The following is a 19,213-nucleotide window of genomic DNA, read 5'->3' on the forward strand; positions in this document are numbered from 1 at the left end:
GTATAATGTATGTGTGTGTGTGTGTGTGTTATGCTGGACCCTTCCCCTGCAGGCTCATGAAGGGCCGTGGGCAACACTGACCTGACCCCTACAGCAACGGAATTCATAGCAGCTAGTCACACAGTTACTCCATGCAGTGTCAAGTCAACACAGAGAGAGGCAAATGTAACCCTCTTCATACTAGAGTACATTTGGTCCTAACGTATTTGGTCCTAGTGTTGACATAAGTGTTAACACTGCAGGATGAACAGCTGAAAGCCCCAGCTAAACAATGGAAACATGTAAGAAGGTCTGGTAGACATGAAAATAAACACTTATTGTTGAGTGAAAGCTGGTGAATCTTGCCAATTATTTGTCAGTGTGAGGTAATAATTGCCATTTTTCACAGTCTAATTGTTTATTTCCACCCATTGGACATCTGGTGGTGGGCAGTAGTGTGAATACTGTAAGATATGCGATTGTCCTCCACAAGACAGCATTGGCATCCAAGAAGCAGATTACACGTATACGGATCTTTTTTGATAACGCTTTGGTTTTGGCCTTCCATTTACATGTTAACATAGTTTTAGAACATTGGGCAAATCTAAAATCCAGCTTTAAAAACACCCCATTTAAAAGGCACCTGTTGTTAGTATGGAGTTTTAAATCTTTTATCCACGTTGCGTTTACACGTAAAACGGATAAAAAAATATCCACATACGGATACGTGTAACGAACAACGAAGTTCATATAAATGCTTGCTGCTTGCCACTTCTGATTTGATATTTGAATTCTGATTTATTTTGGTGATGGTCTGGGTAGGCTCTTTCACTTCCTTAAAACCTAAAACCACACATCCTCCCATCTCTCTCTCTCTCCATCTCTCTCTCTCTCTCTCTCTCTCTCTCTCTCTCTCACACACACACACACGTTTGAGCTCTCACACAGACAGCTCACCAACACCCAAACTACAGTAAACAGTCAAGGCCTCATGTGCACACACCAACAGTCAACCCAAACAGCATAATTGGCCTTTGACACAGACACACTAAGAGGTAGAGAGAGATGCAGGTAACCTGCACCAACCTCAGAGGCATGCAACAGTATAAGCGTGAGGTGCCATCTCAGCATCCAGCAATGCAGCATGGGAAAGTAAGTTCACCACAGACGACAATGCGAGTGCACACACACACACACACACACACACACACCCACACAGACACAAATGCACACGCGCACACAGACAAGCATGTGCGTGCGCAAACACATGCATCCTTACACAGACACCGTAATACATTTGTCCACCATACAAAGCCTGATTACTTTCCTCCACTTTGTATCAGCTGCAAGGACACTTCTCGAAACAACACAAGCATTCAGTTACACATAGCCAACGTCTTCCATACTTTCTTCGCCACACACTGTACAGACCTTTAAATACACATCTTTTTCATTAACAGTCACCCCATGCCAACGCGTAAACACAGTCTGACCTGAGAGTGTGACAACAGCAGCAATAGTAATCCGACTGCCTTACTCTGGGCTTGCACTACCCTCTGCCTGCTCGGTCTTGGTCTAGTCTCCAGAGTGAATGTAAGACACTGTGGTGCACATGTTGGAGGGAAGGCTGGGAGAGGAGAGGCGAGGAGAGGAGAGGCAGGGCAGGCGCACTAGAGAGAGAACACAGAGGAGGCTCCGTCCAACTCTAGCCCTGCTCCCCTCCATCCATCCATCTACTGTAGCATTCTCTCTCATTCCATTCCATCCCACACAACACACACACACACACACACACACACACACACACACACACACACACACACACACACACACACACACACACACACACACACACACACACACACACACACACATCTCGTTCCCTCCTCCCTCTGCCAAACTCTCTCTCTCTCTCTCTCTCTCTCTCTCTCTCTCTCTCTCTCTCTCTCTCTCTCTCTCTCTCTCTCTCTCTCTCTCTCTCTCTGATCCTTTCTCAGGAACCATCCCATGGTCAGCCCTGCTTCCTTTTTCACACACACACACACACACACACACGCACACGCACACGCACACGCACACGCACACGCACACGCACACGCACACCAGTGCATTGCGAGCTTGGTCACCCATTTACTTAAAGTTACAATTATGCAAAACAGCACTGGTGTGTTTTTTCCTCTACTTGAGGTAGCTGAGCTGCATACACATAACAGGCTTTGTGAACAAGACGTCATTACTGATATTGCCGGAGACATATCGATAGGCCAATAAACTAGGGCAGTATTTTATTGGTTGATGTCCAGATCTTAACCTACCCTACTGTACTATTAGCTTACTGTACATGAACACCCTGCAGTAAATGCAGACAAAATCATACATAATCATACTGTCTGTAAGGCAAACAAACAACAGGCATACCACAATAACATCCTTCATGAGACTCCTCAATGGGTTAGTAATGAGGCACGTCTGCAGGTGAAGTTTACCTGTCTGACTCAGCTGTCTGGTGCAGCCAAACAGCTCAACAAACACATTTCACAAGCTACAGTGTTTGGGGTAAACACAAAATCAGAGCTATCTTGGACACTGAAAGAATTCAAAGTACTTCTGACAATGTTGTCCTCATAGACACCAATAATAAACCAATCCACAGTCTTATTCACTAGTACTACCCATCTTGACATGTCCAACCATAGTTAAGCTCCATCCATGATTGCTTGAGTCAGCGGAGTTGAGTAGTCTAGTTCTAATGCACACCTGTCTGACTCACGGCTCACAATTGTGGCCAATGAGCGCACAAAACAGACGACATAGAAAGGTTATTTCGCACATAGGCTACCTCAAACCCTACAGACTGTTTATGATCGGGTTTAAACATAGCCTATGTCCCACCCACGCGTAAGTCTAAGTCGTGTGGTTGCTTAAAACGTTTAAAAGTTACATTGTGTGTACATACATTACATTGTTGCCATTAGGCCCACGTTAAATCTGAGATGAGCTTGTTCGTCATTTTGTTGCAAGGTTAGAACTTAGAAATGCGCTTACTTGACAGATTAGCTTCCGGCATATCTTTAGCAGCGAGGCCAATTAAAGGGAAAACAAACTCGACGAGAGGTAGGCTAGAACTACAGTGAAATAACTTACCAACTCCGTCCTCTGACTTCAGCACCATTTTGTAACCTATGGCACTTTTGGCTCGTTCCACACAGGTAAGGTCCTTAGAACTCAAATGGTCAAAGTTACAATGTATAGTCGCGCGTGTGATGTTTTGAAGCTTGGTTTGTTCACAGCTGCTCACTCTTCACACAAGAAAAAACAACGTTTTTTCCTTCGCAAAATAGCTTTAGCTATGCTGCTACACACTCACTACCGGATGAGCCTCGAGAGGAAATGCTCAGGGAGTGGTTTTGAGTGCCCAGAGTTGAGCCAACCAATCGTGTTGGTGCTGTCCAAGGCTGTTACTGAGTGACGTGCTTGCTCAATGTAAGCTGCGTAACGTGAGCTGTAATTCCGTGGGCTCAATGAGCTGGGATCAGTTTCACCACAGGGACTTCAGATCCACACCCTGGCTACACCCGGGCTGTTTACTGGGACTACTGCAAATACACCATGGGGTTGTCCTGTGGCTCTACAATGTCTATAATTCAGAAGCTCTTGAGGGGAAATAGTTCTACACTGGGTTCTAGGACTGGGCACTCTCGGATAGACCATAACTTCTGAAATCTTCAATTATTTTAGGAAGTAAAGTGCCACTAAAGCCATATTTTAGAGGTGACATTACATGCACATTATGAGTGGCAACTATCTTCAGCTTGTCATGGTAGGCTACTTCACAGCATTTGTCCACAAGTGTTCACTTCTATTTCCAAAAAAACACAACATTTGGGATACAAGGGCCTTAGTGAACTGACTTGACTACAAAATATCCATCAGTGTACATCACTGAAGAGCTTAATGTGTTTCTTGGCTGGAAGCAGATGTGGGCTAAGAACACGGAATAACCTGCATAGTGATTGCAGAGTATTTGGGAGGAGCATGTGCATACTGTGTGAGTGTGTAATGAACATGTAGTATGCGGTGAAGAACATGTGCCTGCCTGCATCTGATCAAGTAGTAGCAGCTCAGGAATGTGGACAGCGCTGTTGAAGAGATTGGACTGGCAGCACTCAACACAGCTCTCCAGCCTTGTTATTTAAACACACATGATATAGTGCAGGGGTACTCAATTAAAAGTCCCAGAGGGCCAGTTTTTCAAAATTCCTCCCAATAAAGGGCCGGGCCGGGCTGACACGACACGACCCCCACCAAAAAAATTATTTAAAAAAATAAATAAAAATAAGGCCTTTGTAATCACAAAACACACACACTCACACCCACAGCAGATATTTAGTTTCCAGTGACAGGATGGGAGAACATTTCTCTCATAAAGGGCCTGCATTTTTCTGGAGCACTGTGGGGTGAGGTGCCTGCCTTGCTGTCATTGCCACCCACCCTTCAGTATTTTTTTTAAATGACATAAAATTATCTTTTTTAAATGACATAAGATTAGCCTATATTTGCAGACTACATTCATAAACATTTATTTCTTAGTGAGAAAACCAATAAGCCTGAAGATAACACTTTTCAAACAAATGTTGCTTATTATGACTTTGTTTATGCAGCTCTCACATGCATAATGAGAATCAGATGCAATAATGGACCCAACAAAGAGGACACATAGATAGGAGGACACCAGGTTTTGCCAACAAGAAAATGGCACATTGATGCAATGTTGATTAAATGCAACAGCCAATAATAAATCATCAAGTTGCTCATAACTTTGTTTGAAATCTTATGAGGGGCTTAGCTTTCCAAACGAACTATTTGGGGACTGTTTAAAAGTGTGAAAAGTTTATCAAGCAATTCGTTTTTAAGTAGGCTACCCCTAGTTAGCTGCCAGCAGAGCTCAAACACAATTTGCCTTCATTTGTGTTAGCAACTAGCTACAGCTAGTGCTAAACCAATTCGAAGTCCTAACACACTGTATGCAATGAAATGTGGACCATTACTTTCAAAAACGAGGCAAAGAGAACTTTGTAAATAATTTATTTACAAGTTCTACCGTCCTTCCCTTCAGTAGTCTACCTCACAACAGCCTCTGCCACCCTCATAGTCACTTCTGTTTGGAGCCTGTAGCAACCCAATGTAAGTAGGCTGCCGGATGTGAGTGCCCGGATATCCGCCCGAGTATTTGCAGGCATTTGCATTCATTTCCACCATCAGGAATGCTTTGCGGTACCACAGCTACCCGATGTGAGTCGCGCTGTGTCGCCTGACTGTCCCTTCTGTAATATGATTGTAGCCTACCGTAACAACTCGACCTCGGCCCCCGCCGCAAATATCCATCACACCACCACGGGTCCTCTGTACTGGCGTTGTGACCGTTTTAGGATCTTTTTTCACATCCAATACTTGCACATTAAGAGTCACAATCATGGATGTTTAAACCATATGTGCGAATGCAGTCATGTTGAATTTAGGGTGGCCAAACCATGCCATGTCATGAAGAACGTGCATCACATTATTTAGACATCTCGTGTAAACAGTTATCCTGAGTGCCCGTGTCTTTTTGGAGATGGGAGGCTTGATGAGCAAAAAGGTGGGAGAGAAATTAGTTGTGTGCCGCGCACACACATCTGCACAATATCCTGTAGGCTACTGACACTTTTAAGTTTACGTAGCACAATCAAATGAATAGGCTATGTCTAAAATGTAGTCTAATGCTGTAGTCTCCAATGTGCCTAGTTTCACGTGTGGTTGGCATCACCAAATAATCTGCACAATATGCATAACTTTTCGAGTGCTACATTTAGACCGGGTAAAGTAGCCTATCGAGCATGGTCTGTCCCTTCAATAATATTAAGAGTGTCCCGTAAGTATCCTCCACCACGAAGGTCCTCTGATGTTGTCACCGTTTTAGGATATTTTCATATACAGAAATAAGAGCGTACGCGCGCGCCTCTGACTGTATCTAGACACGGAGGGAGAATGGCTCCAATATTTATATTCAGCGCCCAGTTTAATTCTGCACTGACAGTTTTAAATGTACATGGCACAATCAAATGAGTAGGCTATGTCTAAATGTAGCCTACTAGGCAGGCTCTAGTCACCAATCTGGCTTTGTTGTTTCGGCATCACCAATAATATGGCACAATATGCGGCATGGTTTCGGGTGTTGTTATTGCACCACCAAATAATACACAATATGCGGCATACCTGCTGTTTTCTAACTCAGAGAGAAGGCTATGCCCAGATATTCTTTTAACTTGTAGGATATCCTGATGTTATGTTTCACTAATGTAAGGAGTAAAATTCAGAAACTTCCCGAGTGCTAGCTACATTTACTCTTGGTAAACTCGTGACTTTAATGCCTTCCGACACGGGCCAGTGTCTGTGACAGTGCATCTATTTTAGGCTATAGTCTTGTGCAAAACTTTTTATTTAACATTGCGAATGGGCAGGATGAGACACGCACGTGCTTCAGAGCAGCTAGAACGGTGCAAGGTGACTGCTGCAGTTTTCAGCTCAGTCCTCCTGGATAATAAAAACAAAATAATGTCGACGAGAAAGTAATGCCGTTATCTTTTGATGGATTCCCTTTTGGTGCCCGGTTGAGACAGTTTAATTTTCACACCCAAATCAATTCGGTTTTAAGTTATAATTTCATTTTACTATTTTTTGTTTTATTATTTTGATGTTATTGGTCACCGGGCCTATTCTTTTGATTGGGAGATCAAGGAACTCCCTGGTGTCGCCGAAACGGCGATGTGCTGTGGGCTCTTTACGCACGGCACCTATATCCCTTCCATCTTCAGTCAGACTCAAATCGGATCGAAATCAAGTAGCTGAGGTTAAACTGTCGTAAATACACGACCAAAATCGAGTAGCTGAGGTAAAATAGACGTAAATACTCGGGCGGATATCCGGGCACTCACATCCGGCAGCCTACTTACATTGGGTTGCTACAGAGCCTGCAGGGAGAAACTGATTGAGGGGGCGGAGACACGGCACGCATCTTCCTAGCGTCTGTGGCGCGATTTCAAAATAAGAGCCGGCAGCGCGATCGGACCAAAAAAAAAAAAAAAAAAAAAAAAATTTTTTTTTTTTTTTTTTTTTTTTATTTTTCAAAATTATTCGAGGGCCACAAATAGATGCCTCGCGGGCCACAAGTGGCCCGCGGGCCGCTATTTGAGTATGGGGGGTATAGGGGCCTATGAACGACAGTAACCTCATAGACATGGTGTGTACACTCACAACACTCCAAGTAGGCCTACACTTTGATTTGCATAACTGGAATATAAGCTGACTCTGACCATTGTAAATAGTGGGCATGGACCATCGGACCAAAGAGCTTAGTTGATGGCTAGTAGATTTCTTGTCGGAGCATGAACAGTTTTGCCTTTTCAGCTGAGAGACACCTCTTGACTAAGATAACCTGGACGAAGGAGGATCTTCACAGAAAAGATCCATCTGATCATTCACACAACAGTTCTTCTTCTTTCAGAACAAAGAGTACTATATCCATATCAACAATGGAATATCATTCATTCACCATTAACCATTCAAATTAATCTCATGCAGAAACCTCATGGAAACCTCATGGACACATCAACTAATCTTTTCAACATGATATGGGACCATGGGCAGCTTTGTCCCCAAGACTCCACGTCAGACCAATCCATCTGTGTCTACTAACTGATGTAAATCTGATTCCTGGCTAATATGTAAATTTGTTGGCTAGTCAAACAATTATGGAAATGTCATGCCGCGTCTGCATCACTCAAGGGCCCTGCTGACGGCATGGGAGAGGGGATTTAAAGGGCTCTTCGTCTCTCTGTTTGCGCCCATCCAGGGCAGGACATGACCCGTGCCAGGCATTTTGCCATTTTGCATTTTGCTATTCCTGTGTTATTTGTGTCTTGAAATGTCCATGTGGGCATTTGTTTATTTGTGTATTTATGTAAGCTACTGGATACCTGAATTTCCCCCTGGGGATTAATAAAGTTACTCTACTCTACTCTACTCTACTCCATAGTAGTCCAGCCCCTCACACAGCCACATGGGCTCAGCCCACTATCTACTCTATATGTTAAAGATGCACCAATGGACCAGACCATCTCAATTGTGGGCCGTCTTTAAAGGAATGAAATACAAAAAAATAAGCCAAAAAAAAAGCATCGACCCCTGAGGACTGTGGGCCCACCTGGTAAATGCCATAAATGACAGATTGCCATTCCAGCCCTCCTCCCACCGCACCCCACACATCCCCCCCTTTTTTCTTTCTCCCCTCCCCTCTGACCCCACTAACCCCCTCAAAGCCCCTCTCCTATTGGTTGCCCCTATCACCTCTACCCCTTTGCTTCTCCCCAATGAAACAGTCTCTTGTTGACAAAATCAATGTAATTCCTGAGGGCTCAGGGCGCCCACGCTGGCAGCACCCACAATGGCTTTTATTCGCTGCAGTCTGTGTCTGGGTCTGGGTCTGTGTGACTGTGTGTGTATGTGTCTCTGTGTGGCTGTGTGACTGTGTGTGTGTGTGTGTGTGTGTGTGTGTGTGTGTGTGTGTGTGTGTGTGTGTGTGTGTGTGTGTGTGTGTGTGTGTGTGTGTGTGTGTGTGTGTGTGTGTGCGTGTGCACATAGGACTATGAGTGACCTACAATGTGCGCTAGTAGGCCAAGTATGTCTGTGTGTATGCCGGTGTGAGGCATTACCAAAGATTCTTTCATTCTAACCGTCTCTGGCATTACTACATTTTTTCCTAGACTTTTTGAAATAACTTATGAAACACAGTACAGTAGTATAATAAGCTTAGAATTCACAAAGATTCCATTATGGACATTTTTGTGGCACACATTTTTACACTATGCTTTTGTGTACATTCCCAATTGAACATAGAGGCATATCATTTCCCAACACTAATTAATTAATGTACTACTATTGTATATAATGGACCCGATAGACAAATAAGTTGTTTCTAGATTCACTTGCTTTTGTTTTCACACCCCAGATAAGAAATGTCAGCAAAAAGTTTGTGATGAATTAGAATGGTTTGAGTGCCCACTGCTGGCCACTTGTAGTAATGCATCACAGCATGAATAAATCCATGCATTAGTTTACAGTTGTCCTATGTTTTAGTTCTGTAGTGTTACGTGGAATAATATTACACTGAGATGGTCATTATGGCAGAATAAACCCCAACAAAATGATGCAGGGCCCACATGCGAAATGCCCTGTCCTGCTATAACATAGATATCTAATGAGATATAGCCTGTAAATAACCTGACGGGAAAAATATCACAGTAATGTAAACAACACTTGTTTATGATTCAGTGATACAGTGGATTTGAAGCCAATTGGAAATTCTTTTGTAACATTCTTCTACAGAGAGACAAACGGCAAAGTAAGGTTCTAGATTCCCCTGAAATCCTTCAACTCTACTCCCTCCACCACTGATCAGCTGACACTGCTGCATAGCAGCTGAATTTGTTGTGGTCACGAAAAAGTCAAGCTGACTAGGCCTACTTGCAAAGAGTTATGAAAGATATGAATCAGAGGCAAAACATCTCCAAACCACAGCACTCTGTTATACAGTATGTAGCAAGGATCTGTTACATGAATATCAGTAATATGAATATTGAGATAGCCTATCCATGTTTTCCAGGTTCTCATGAAGATATTCTTATTTGTCTCATGCTGCACAATTCCATTGAGCTAAAACAAAATGTCATTGGTTGGCTGACTCACAATAATACAATTCATCCATGAAAGCATTACAGACTAAACTTTACAGTAGCAACTGGATGAAACAATTTTGTGGTAGCCTACACGATAACAGCCAGGTCAGTCAGATACACCTAAATTATATGCTCTCTTTAGCCTACATAGTAGTGCAGTGAAAAAGTAAAAGTAAAAAAAAAACAAAAAACATTTTTCTGAGGAATATTTGGCTGAAATGCGTCAAGCTTCACTACTGTACTAATCCTAATGAATAAACTGCAAATTGTATTAGGCCTATGTTTTATTTATTCGATTTTTGTTATGCTATTAGTATTCTGGCATATTTTATGTGGTTTATAGAATGACTTACAGGAAGGGGCATGTCTGACAAATTTTGAGAACAAACCAAAGCAGCAAAATGACACACTTCAGAAATGTCAGCAACATATACAAGTCCAGGATTGGCAACCACTTTGGACGTTGAACTACACTAACCTATGGAGACTTCAACCCCACGCGATGACTTTCAGTAACACACACACACACACACACACACACACACACACACACACACACACACACACCACCGTCATCAAAACAAAACACAGACGCAAGCAGTTTCGTTGTGTCAGATTCACTTCCCTCATGAAGCCTGAAGTTCTGCATGTGAACAGGCAGCCACACCACACACATGGACGCACATGGAAAGTGCTGTGATAGTCACGACACCAACAGGAACTTTCACAAGATGAGGAACGCCGCTTTTGCCCTGTCACAAATAGGCGTTACACTTCTGTTTCCCTTAGCAGCTTTGTTGAGCTTATACCAGCAATATTGCCTTGGGTTGCAGATGACACAGAGCCCAAAAATAGATCATACAGTTGAAATAGATCCAATCACAGTCATTCTGAGCATTCCCTAGATATCTCGACTCGCTGTGATGTGGGAAAATGGGGGCACTCTCATTTGTACAGTCAAGGGGGGTCACTGATGTGCACCTGATCGGCTCTACTAATCCCATGTGGCTCAGTAGCCTCTGTCTCGAACACAATTACTTCCAGTCATTTGATTTTGATGATGATGTGGGGAAGAGAGAGAGAGGGGGGGAGGGGGTGGAAAGAGGTAAACTATTATTGACAAGTGATACATACATAAAAATTGGAAGAACGGAGTATGTGTGTGTATATCGGTGTGTGTGTGAGTGTGTGTGTGTGTTTGCACTTGGAGAAACCATCTTCCACTGCACATTTCAAAAACCTAACGCAGAGGCTGATATTGACCCACAACAGGCATCATCACCTATAAAACTGTCAACACACCCCAATAAAAAAAACCACGCACATCCAGTGACTGGTTTCAGGTGCAGGTTCAAAAAAAGTCAATCCATAAGTAATGAAGAAAACCGCACACCGATGAACTCCCATTTAAGCCATTTAAGTCAAACAAACGCATCATGCATAACTGCCATGGATGAATCTCACGTGTGTTAATTATACACTAGCAGTGATGTTTAAGTGTACAGATATGCACAAAAATATAGAAAAGACTTCAGTTTGTAGTCATAACCCTGTGGATCTTCAAGTAATTTCAATCGTTACAAATAGCTCATAACAACTTTAATATCCATGTTCATACTGTCTAGAAGTGGGTCTCTTACCTCTCTGCGAAGCAGGCTGATTCGGGAAGAGAAAAGTATTCAAACTGTTTGCACAGAGTTCCCCCACAGTGCCCATCATGACTTTGGCTGTGCACTGCTGAGCAGGCTACACAGACACCAACACCAGCGTCCAGAGAGATCACAGACCAAAGCGCTCTCCTCTGCGCTCTCGTCTCACCCATTCATGTGCCTCATCTCAGTCATGTGTGTGTGTGTGTGTGTGTGCGTGCGTGCGTGCGTGCGTGTGTGTGTGTGTGTGTGTGTGTGTGTGTGTGTGTGTGCGTGCGTGCGTGCGTGCGTGTGTGACAGAGAGCGCGAGAGAGAAAGAGAAAGAGAAAGAGAGAGAGACTGAGCCTGTATGTAAGTATGCCACTAATCCTACTGCTCCTCAGCTCTGTCCGCCTTTCTCTCTCCCTCTCTCTCCGTCCCAGTTCTCTCGTGAGTGACTTCTCCTTTCTGACTTTGTAGAGAATGTGTCCGCTGTGTCTGCTTCTCCTCGCCCTTCTCTCTGCCTCGCTACTTCCACTCCCTCCTCTGTTATGTTGCACTGACGCTCAGACTGAGAGACTGATATCACAAGGCCCAAATGGCGAGGCCAAAATCACTTTCCACACTGTCACTGTATAATTGGTCAAAGGGAGACACACATGTGTAGACAGTAGACACACATAAACTCTATTAAATGTCCATGATGAATACACGTCTGTTAGAAGAATGGCAATGGACAAGTTGTAATGTATCACTAAAGGTGCTATGTAATGTAGTAATGTAATGTACCTAAGCACCTAAACGTGGCATGGAAATGTATGGAAGAGTGAAGTGTGGGTCACCAGACCAAACAAACAAAAACAGCTGAGAGCAAAGCATCAAGGATATCTGGGCTTCCATAACTCCCATGCGCTGTCCTGCCATTGAATGTTAAATGCAGCATTCCAGTTACAGCTTATAACCAAGTTTTGAACATTGAAATGTAATTTAGAAGGTACCAAATGCCAATGTACTGATGTAAATGGGAAAAAAGACAGAAATTTGGATTACAACACTACAAAACTGTTTTGCGTAATAATTTGGAACAGAGCATTTTGGGCATTTTAAGTTTTTTATTATTTTAAAAAATACTGTTATCATTGGAAGGTTCATTCAAAGACGTTTAAATTGTACTCTAATGGCTGATGACTTGAAAATTATGACGACTGTCATACATTATTTGGGGAAATGTCATTTGCGTAATAATGTGGACTGCGGTGTATAAAGGAATATGAGGAATTGTGGTTATTATCCCTATGAAAGCCCAACTGGGAAACACCAACTCCCATTGTCATTGTGACACAGCACTCCACAGCACACAACTGTTCACTGCACACTGCACACAATGAAATTGCATTTATGCTTCACCCGTGCAAGGGGCAGCCACCAATGGTGCCCCAAGGGAGCAGTGCGGTGGGACGGTACCATGTTCAGGGTACTTCAGTCATTGAGGTGGATGAGGGAGAGCACTGATTAATTACTCCCCAACCTGGTGGGTCAGGAGTCAAATTGGCAACCTTTGGGATACAAGTCTGACACCCTAACCGCTTAGCCATGACTGCCCTATGTGGGTATCTCTCCAAAAATTGAAGCGGGCCCTGAGGAAGTGTTGTCAACCAAAGGCTTGGCTATTCAACTTTGAAACAAGGATATAAGTGCTCACAGTTTTATTTCAGGATTTACAGGGGTTTTTTTTTAAATCTGGCTGGGCACCTTTTCATCATGAATGTTGTGTAAACCTCGTTCACAGTTATGTATTTCTCCAAATCAATCAGAAATGGCAACCTGCCATCCTAGCCAGTGCCAGATGCATGTGACGTAAATTTGGCGCCACCCATAGTCAACCCAAAACACAACAGGCAGGCAGGCAGGCAGGCAGGCAGACAGACAGACAGACAGACAGACAGACAGACAGACAGACAGACAGACAGACAGACGAACAAACAGACGACCAGCCAGACACACAGGTAGTCATTGTAATACCTAGCCCAACCTCCTCTAGGAGGGCCAGGTAATAAGTCGGAAGAATACTGGGGAGCAGGATAGGCAGAAATCATATAGTGGGTGGACCAATGAGAGTACTTTATAACTAATTATACAATTGATGGGATGGGCCAGAAGAAAACCAACCAGGTATTAGGATATTGCCCAAAACTCACAGGCTACTATACCAACCTGCCGATGTAGTAGTAGTGGATAGTAACAAAGCATGATAGATGGCAAGGGAATTTGTCAAGTGAATTCATCACATTAAGCTATTAGATGCTTAAATTAGTTACAAGTAGGCGAATGAAGTATTGCATTATGAGTCATAAGAACATTTGACTTTGCTAACTGTAAACATGTATATCCACTGCTGACTCTGTGAGATTAAACTTTAAAAAGAGTGAGAGGATACAAGTGTCAGCCAAGACAATATGTAAGGTGCGAGGTCCTTAAAATGTCACACCAACAATACACAGCTTTTCTGGTGCATCGGTCACATAAATGTATTGCATAGGCCTACATGAATTTAAAAACTGTGTTACCTTGGTAAAGGTTGTACCCAGATATAGATAGACCTACAATGGCAGTTATTATAAGCCTTCTTCTTATTTGTGTTTGGGACTGAATATAGGATGTAGTACATTACAGATTCTAAAGATAAGTTGGTGTTAATGCTTAGTAATTGTGTAGTAATAGCAGTAGTACTAAAATACTGCTGGCTAGTTTCATACATTATCTAACCATCTTCTGTTATTTTTCAAGGCTGGGCGATATACAATAGGCCTACTCAATGTTTATGTACAATGGATGTGATTGGCTCAAACACAGATGCCCATATCAGATATCATCTCGAACACTGTTTGCCCACAGTAGGCTACTATAGTGGCAGAAAAGGAACAAGAAAAAACATGCCATGCCGCTCCTATGACTCCTACCCACGAAGTGTCTCCATGCTCAATATATGACCGGGAGTGGTATTCCTTCATTCTTAGACCTCTATTTTTGTTCATGCCAATGTTAATCAATCTGTATTACGCAGCTTCAGCTACAGTAACAAACCAGATGTATGAACTAACTTTCATACATAAAGTTATAGACACTATGTCAGTTAAGCCCATCTCGAACACCACCATAACGTCAAAACGGATGTTTGCTTTGAATGGGCCCTACCAGAACTCTCGCCATCCATGTCGCCTGTGTTTCCTGGATGCGGCGACACACCCGTGGTTCCTCTTTATCCTCCTTCTCCCAGTCCGGTGAGCAGATGGAGCAACAATCGCACGCGAGCCGTATCCGTAACTGAACGCACACCGTTTTGTGTTCCAGGAAGGTTCATGAGCAATGCGCGAGCCGAGAGCATCCTTCCTGCGGCGCCACACCGCCTTGCCTCGAAGTGATGTCATTCCAGGGATTTCATTACCTCAGAGGATGCGCTTACAGCATCAGCAGCGCTGGCAAAACACCATTAACTGCTATGCGTAAAAGTGAGATATCAAGTTACGCCAAACCTAACTAAAGGATACAAATGTGGGGAATGATACACTAATGGGAAATTCATGCATTTTAGAATTGCTTAGTAGGCCTACAGAAGTTGGTAAGAAGTATCCTATATTGTCTTTTTAGTCTGCATGGAGTGGTGAACATGAGACTTACCAATGAGAACTTTTGGATAGGCACATCTGCCCCTCTTCTTCTCCCGGGCAATTCTTCTTTCCCTCCCATAAGCTGTATTGTAATAGTTAAATTACACGTGCTATGTAAAATGCATTGACATGTAGGCCTACAATGAGACAATGGAGGAAAAAATGAAAGAGTAAGTAGATACGAAAAGATCAATTTTGTTCATCATTTAGCTTAGTCTTCGGAATAAAATATAGCCTATACATATTAGTCTTCTGAAAGGTAGGCATATGTTCATGCCTGAAATGAGTTTTTCCACGATATTGTTATTAGCCTATATTGTTGTTATTATATTGAGACGTGTCAGTGCGGTATATCTGTATAGTTTTTATTTACACTAGGCTACTTGTTTTGACGTCCCACATAGTACTCCAGTTCGTTTGGTGGCAGCACCTACTTGGGTTTCCTCAGTCTCGCAGAAGGGTGCGCACGAAGAAGCCATTTCATAACCATGCATTTAGATTCATCCTTACAAAATTCTGTAAGCGCACAAGTTCCAATAGACGCTATCTGGGAGCGGGATATGAATGATGAGGATTGCCGTCCTTGGAGCCAGTGGGAGAACAGGGCAGTATTTGGTGAAGCAGGCCATTGACAAAGGCTACGGCGTCACGGCAGTTGTGCGCGACCCAGGGAAGGTGGGAGTTTCACATGACAGACTGAAGGTGAGTTACTTGTACAGCAGATCTTTAAAATCAATGCATTTATTTTCAACTTAATGTGTTAAATGGAAAAATGTCACGGCAATGTAAAATACTGTATTTTTTTTTTACAGTACCCTTTATTATTTTGTATGACCTGATGTAGCCTATATAACATGAATTAAAATTGTATCATAGTTTACAGTACACCTAATAGTATGTTATAATCATATACTAAATATTAGTGTATGACACATGATGTAGTAGGCAAATGTAGTACAATATAATGAAAATGTAATATACTGTAATTGACAGTAGCATGTATGAACCCTGGGGTAGATTAATGGACTAGCAAACTGGGCCTAGGTCCACTGTGCCACAAACTGAGCTCTCCCTGATCCTCACCCTTTTTGCAAGGGGCCTCACATACCTGGTAGCATGATGTACCTTGTCAATATTTCTTAAAAAAATACATAAATAAAAAAACACACACTCACACACACTATGTATGCCTACTGTTGTGTACCTTGTACTGTGGGCCAATTTGCCCAATTCTTTCATCTATCCCCTGATCCCATCTGGCTGGTTACCTGGTTGTGTGACGTGTAGGTAGTGAAGGGGGATGTGTTCTCGGAGGCCAGCCTGAGGCCTCTTCTGCAGGGCCATGATGCGGTGCTGTCCTGCCTTGGCTTCCCCATCTCCCCCGTCTTCGGGGTGACGGGGTACACAGGGTCCATGAGGGCGGTCGTCCGGGCGATGCAGGGGGCTGGAGTGAACCGCCTCATCACCATGACCTCATGGTACACCGATCGTAAGTCTGACACATTGGCCTTGTTATTACTTACAGAAATGAATGGAGGGAATGAGTGGCCAGTTACTGCAGCAATGCAGCAATTCTGGTCCTAAATCAGTTTGCAAAGGGCCATTGTTGGACAACGTTGTCCGATTGTCACCTGTGGGCACAGTGCTGTTCATCAAAATGACCGATGTGACAAACTTCAAAATGCATAGCTTTGAGACAGAATGAGTACAGTATACTCGCTCAGTACTTGTACTTGAGTGTCCCACAATTTTGCATTTATGTGTGTCTCTAAGAATAAATGCTGCAGAGCCCCCATGTCAGGGCCTCAAGGACAGTTCAACTTGTTTTGCTTTGAACACATTAGCCCAGTGTCCAGAAACACTCTTTCAGGGGTTTAATAATTTAAATGTAATTAATGTTAAATAATGACAAAGAATATGTGTGACAAAACAGAATTCAAGGTCCACATTACACATAAATAGATAATATCAAAAATGGGTCCCTTAAGAAAAGGGCTGGGGACCACTGCATTAGCCTATGTCTAGGACTTTGGTCACATGATAAAAACATTTTCCCCATTATGGGTCTAGATTTATGACACCCAGCAGTAAAGGAAATGTTATTGGGATTCACCATGACAGCTGATAGCTTGCTTGTGTGTCCTGTCTCTATAGCGACGTCTCTGACTGGCGTGGCGGTCCTCTTCAGGCTTTTCCTGCTGACGACCATACAGAGTGTACTCAGTAACATGCATGAGATGGAGCACACCTTAAAGAAGATCCACAACATCGACTGGACAGTGGTGCGCCCACCCGGGCTACGTGATGAGCCAGCCACAGGTAGGCTTCAGTTTGGCCTCCTGTCTCACTGGTGAGGGAACCTATGGCTCTGGGCCATACAGAGTACAGGCCGTGAGACCTTATCTGGCCCCTGATATAATTTTATTGTTATGCAGTTTCATATGACTATGTTAAGTTTGGTAAATACATGTAAATCTTAGAAATTACATTTGCAATACAATTATAATTTCAGGGGACCTAGTAAAGTTGGGATCTGTTGCAAAGGTAGCCGTCTTCAATATAGGCCTACACACAATGCAGGGAGAATTCCTGTTCTGTGCTCATAGTACGGATCTTGGAGGACTAGCTAGTGGTCCCTTGAATGAAAATGGTTCCCCACCCCAGCACCAGACCTTCAGCCATTACATGGCATGAAAAAACAGTAGCAAATATGAAGTACCACTCTGATCAAGCCTACCACATTTCCTTTTTTTGTCCATTTGCCTACCCTGGTGGTTCAATGTCATGTCTACTACTAGTACAAAAAAGTGTGCAAAACTAATGCTGCAACTTGTATTGCACTGTTGTAAGCAAAATACATGCATGTTGCACTTCAGTGAAATGCAATCAATGTCAAAGTATGTGTGCATAGTTCACATTGTCCATGTGTATTATTGTACCAATAGAGGGTGTTCTATTCTATTCTATTTATTTCTCATCGCTCAATGCCCTCATCTCTGCTATTGCAGCAAAGGAGTTCTTGACCAATGAGGGCTACTGGGTTCCAGACCCCAGTGGGATTCCTATTGGACGCCATGCTGTCGCCAGGGGCGACGTGGCCCGCTTCATGCTGGATGTGTTGGACAGGAACTCCTGGATACAGAAAAGCATTGCCATGACAACCAAGTAGCATCATTATTGATAGTGTGCACTTGTATGAGAAAATGCAAATAAATTATCTATAAACAAAAGGCACAAGTAAACCCTGACAAACACACTTAACAGCAATGGTGGAGATGGCGTCCGCGCCAAGGTCTTTTTCTGAGCGTTTTGATCGGTGTGTTATTCTAAGAACAGTGAGTCGAAAAAGAAAGGAGTCGCACACAAGAGCTAAATGCAAAATCAAAATTGTATTTAACAAAGCCAAATAAAGTAAATAAAACCGACAGACAAGGGACAAATGTTTCGGGTCTAGCCCCTTGTCAGTGTTCCCAGTATGAAGGGAACACTGACGAAGGGCTAGACCCAAACATTTGTTCCCTGTCTGTCGGTTTTATTTATTTAATACAGTTTTGATTTTGCAAACACACTTAACAGAAATGATATGACTGTATCCTGTACCTGGTGATGGGCAACCTGGATTCTGAATTCTAATATTGCATCTTCTGAATCCAGGTTGTCCACCACTACTGGCTTATGTTCAGACAGGAGTCATGCATTCAAATAATAAAAAAAAAGGTACAAGAGGATTTTTTTTCTTCACAAAAGTCACAACTTTATTGCACCTGTTTATATGTATATATTTATATTATATATACTCTAGTTATTAAGACCCAACTTCAAAAGCTGGGTCAGGAAGGCGGTGCAAAGTTCAGAACCATCAATGCAGACATGACATGATGAGTCACTTGGGGCTGTGGGCGGGCGCAGGTGATGGGGATGGGTGGCCCTGTGGTGGGGGGTGGGTGTCACTGGGTGAGGTTTTCCCTGCACAGCTGCAACACATCCAGCTGGTTGTATATTTTCTTTTTCTTTTTTACAAACAATCTACAAAGACTAGAAATCCAATCTAACACATGTACAGGAGAGATAAGGAAGATCCCAGACCACACGCACGCGCACACACACTCACGCACGCAGGCACACACAGACACGCGCGCACAGCACACTCACAGCCTGTCTAAAA

The 19,213-nt window shown here is 43.1% G+C and overlaps 2 protein-coding genes across 3 annotated transcripts in view; one reads left to right on the forward strand and one right to left on the reverse strand.

The window, feature by feature from the left end:
• Window positions 1-11,571, reverse strand: part of cyth1a (cytohesin 1a) — a 37,341-nt gene extending 25,770 nt beyond the window's left edge. Inside the window, exon 1 of one of the 2 annotated variants that reach the window (XM_063186210.1) lies at window positions 11,393-11,571. In XM_063186210.1, coding sequence (XP_063042280.1) covers window positions 11,393-11,471 — 79 coding nt within the window. In that variant the 5' untranslated portion in view covers window positions 11,472-11,571. Of the gene's footprint in view, window positions 1-3,123; window positions 3,441-11,392 lie in introns of those variants that run through there. The other variant, XM_063186218.1, reaches the window with a different exon arrangement.
• Window positions 11,572-15,093: 3,522 nt separating this feature from the next.
• LOC134461940 (flavin reductase (NADPH)-like) lies at window positions 15,094-18,391 on the forward strand. The gene is made up of 4 exons (XM_063214761.1): window positions 15,094-15,750; window positions 16,336-16,537; window positions 17,203-17,367; window positions 18,057-18,391. Exons 1-4 carry the CDS (start codon window positions 15,613-15,615, stop codon window positions 18,215-18,217), a joined length of 666 nt encoding a protein of 221 aa, XP_063070831.1. The 5' UTR covers window positions 15,094-15,612; the 3' UTR covers window positions 18,218-18,391.
• Window positions 18,392-19,213: the final 822 nt, after the last annotated feature.

The sequence above is a fragment of the Engraulis encrasicolus genome, chromosome 2 (genome assembly GCF_034702125.1).
Source record: "Engraulis encrasicolus isolate BLACKSEA-1 chromosome 2, IST_EnEncr_1.0, whole genome shotgun sequence".
NCBI lineage: Eukaryota > Metazoa > Chordata > Actinopteri > Clupeiformes > Engraulidae > Engraulis > Engraulis encrasicolus.

What these genes read in the sequence shown, in the direction of transcription:
- LOC134461940 (XM_063214761.1), top strand. Translation starts at nt 15,613, where the DNA reads ATGATGAGGATTGCCGTCCTTGGAGCCAGTGGGAGAACAGGGCAGTAT. An exon ending in TTTCACATGACAGACTGAAG is followed by an intron (nt 15,751 to 16,335) that starts GTGAGTTACTTG and finishes TGTGACGTGTAG; the next exon opens with GTAGTGAAGGGGGATGTGTT. An exon ending in GACCTCATGGTACACCGATC is followed by an intron (nt 16,538 to 17,202) that starts GTAAGTCTGACA and finishes CTGTCTCTATAG; the next exon opens with CGACGTCTCTGACTGGCGTG.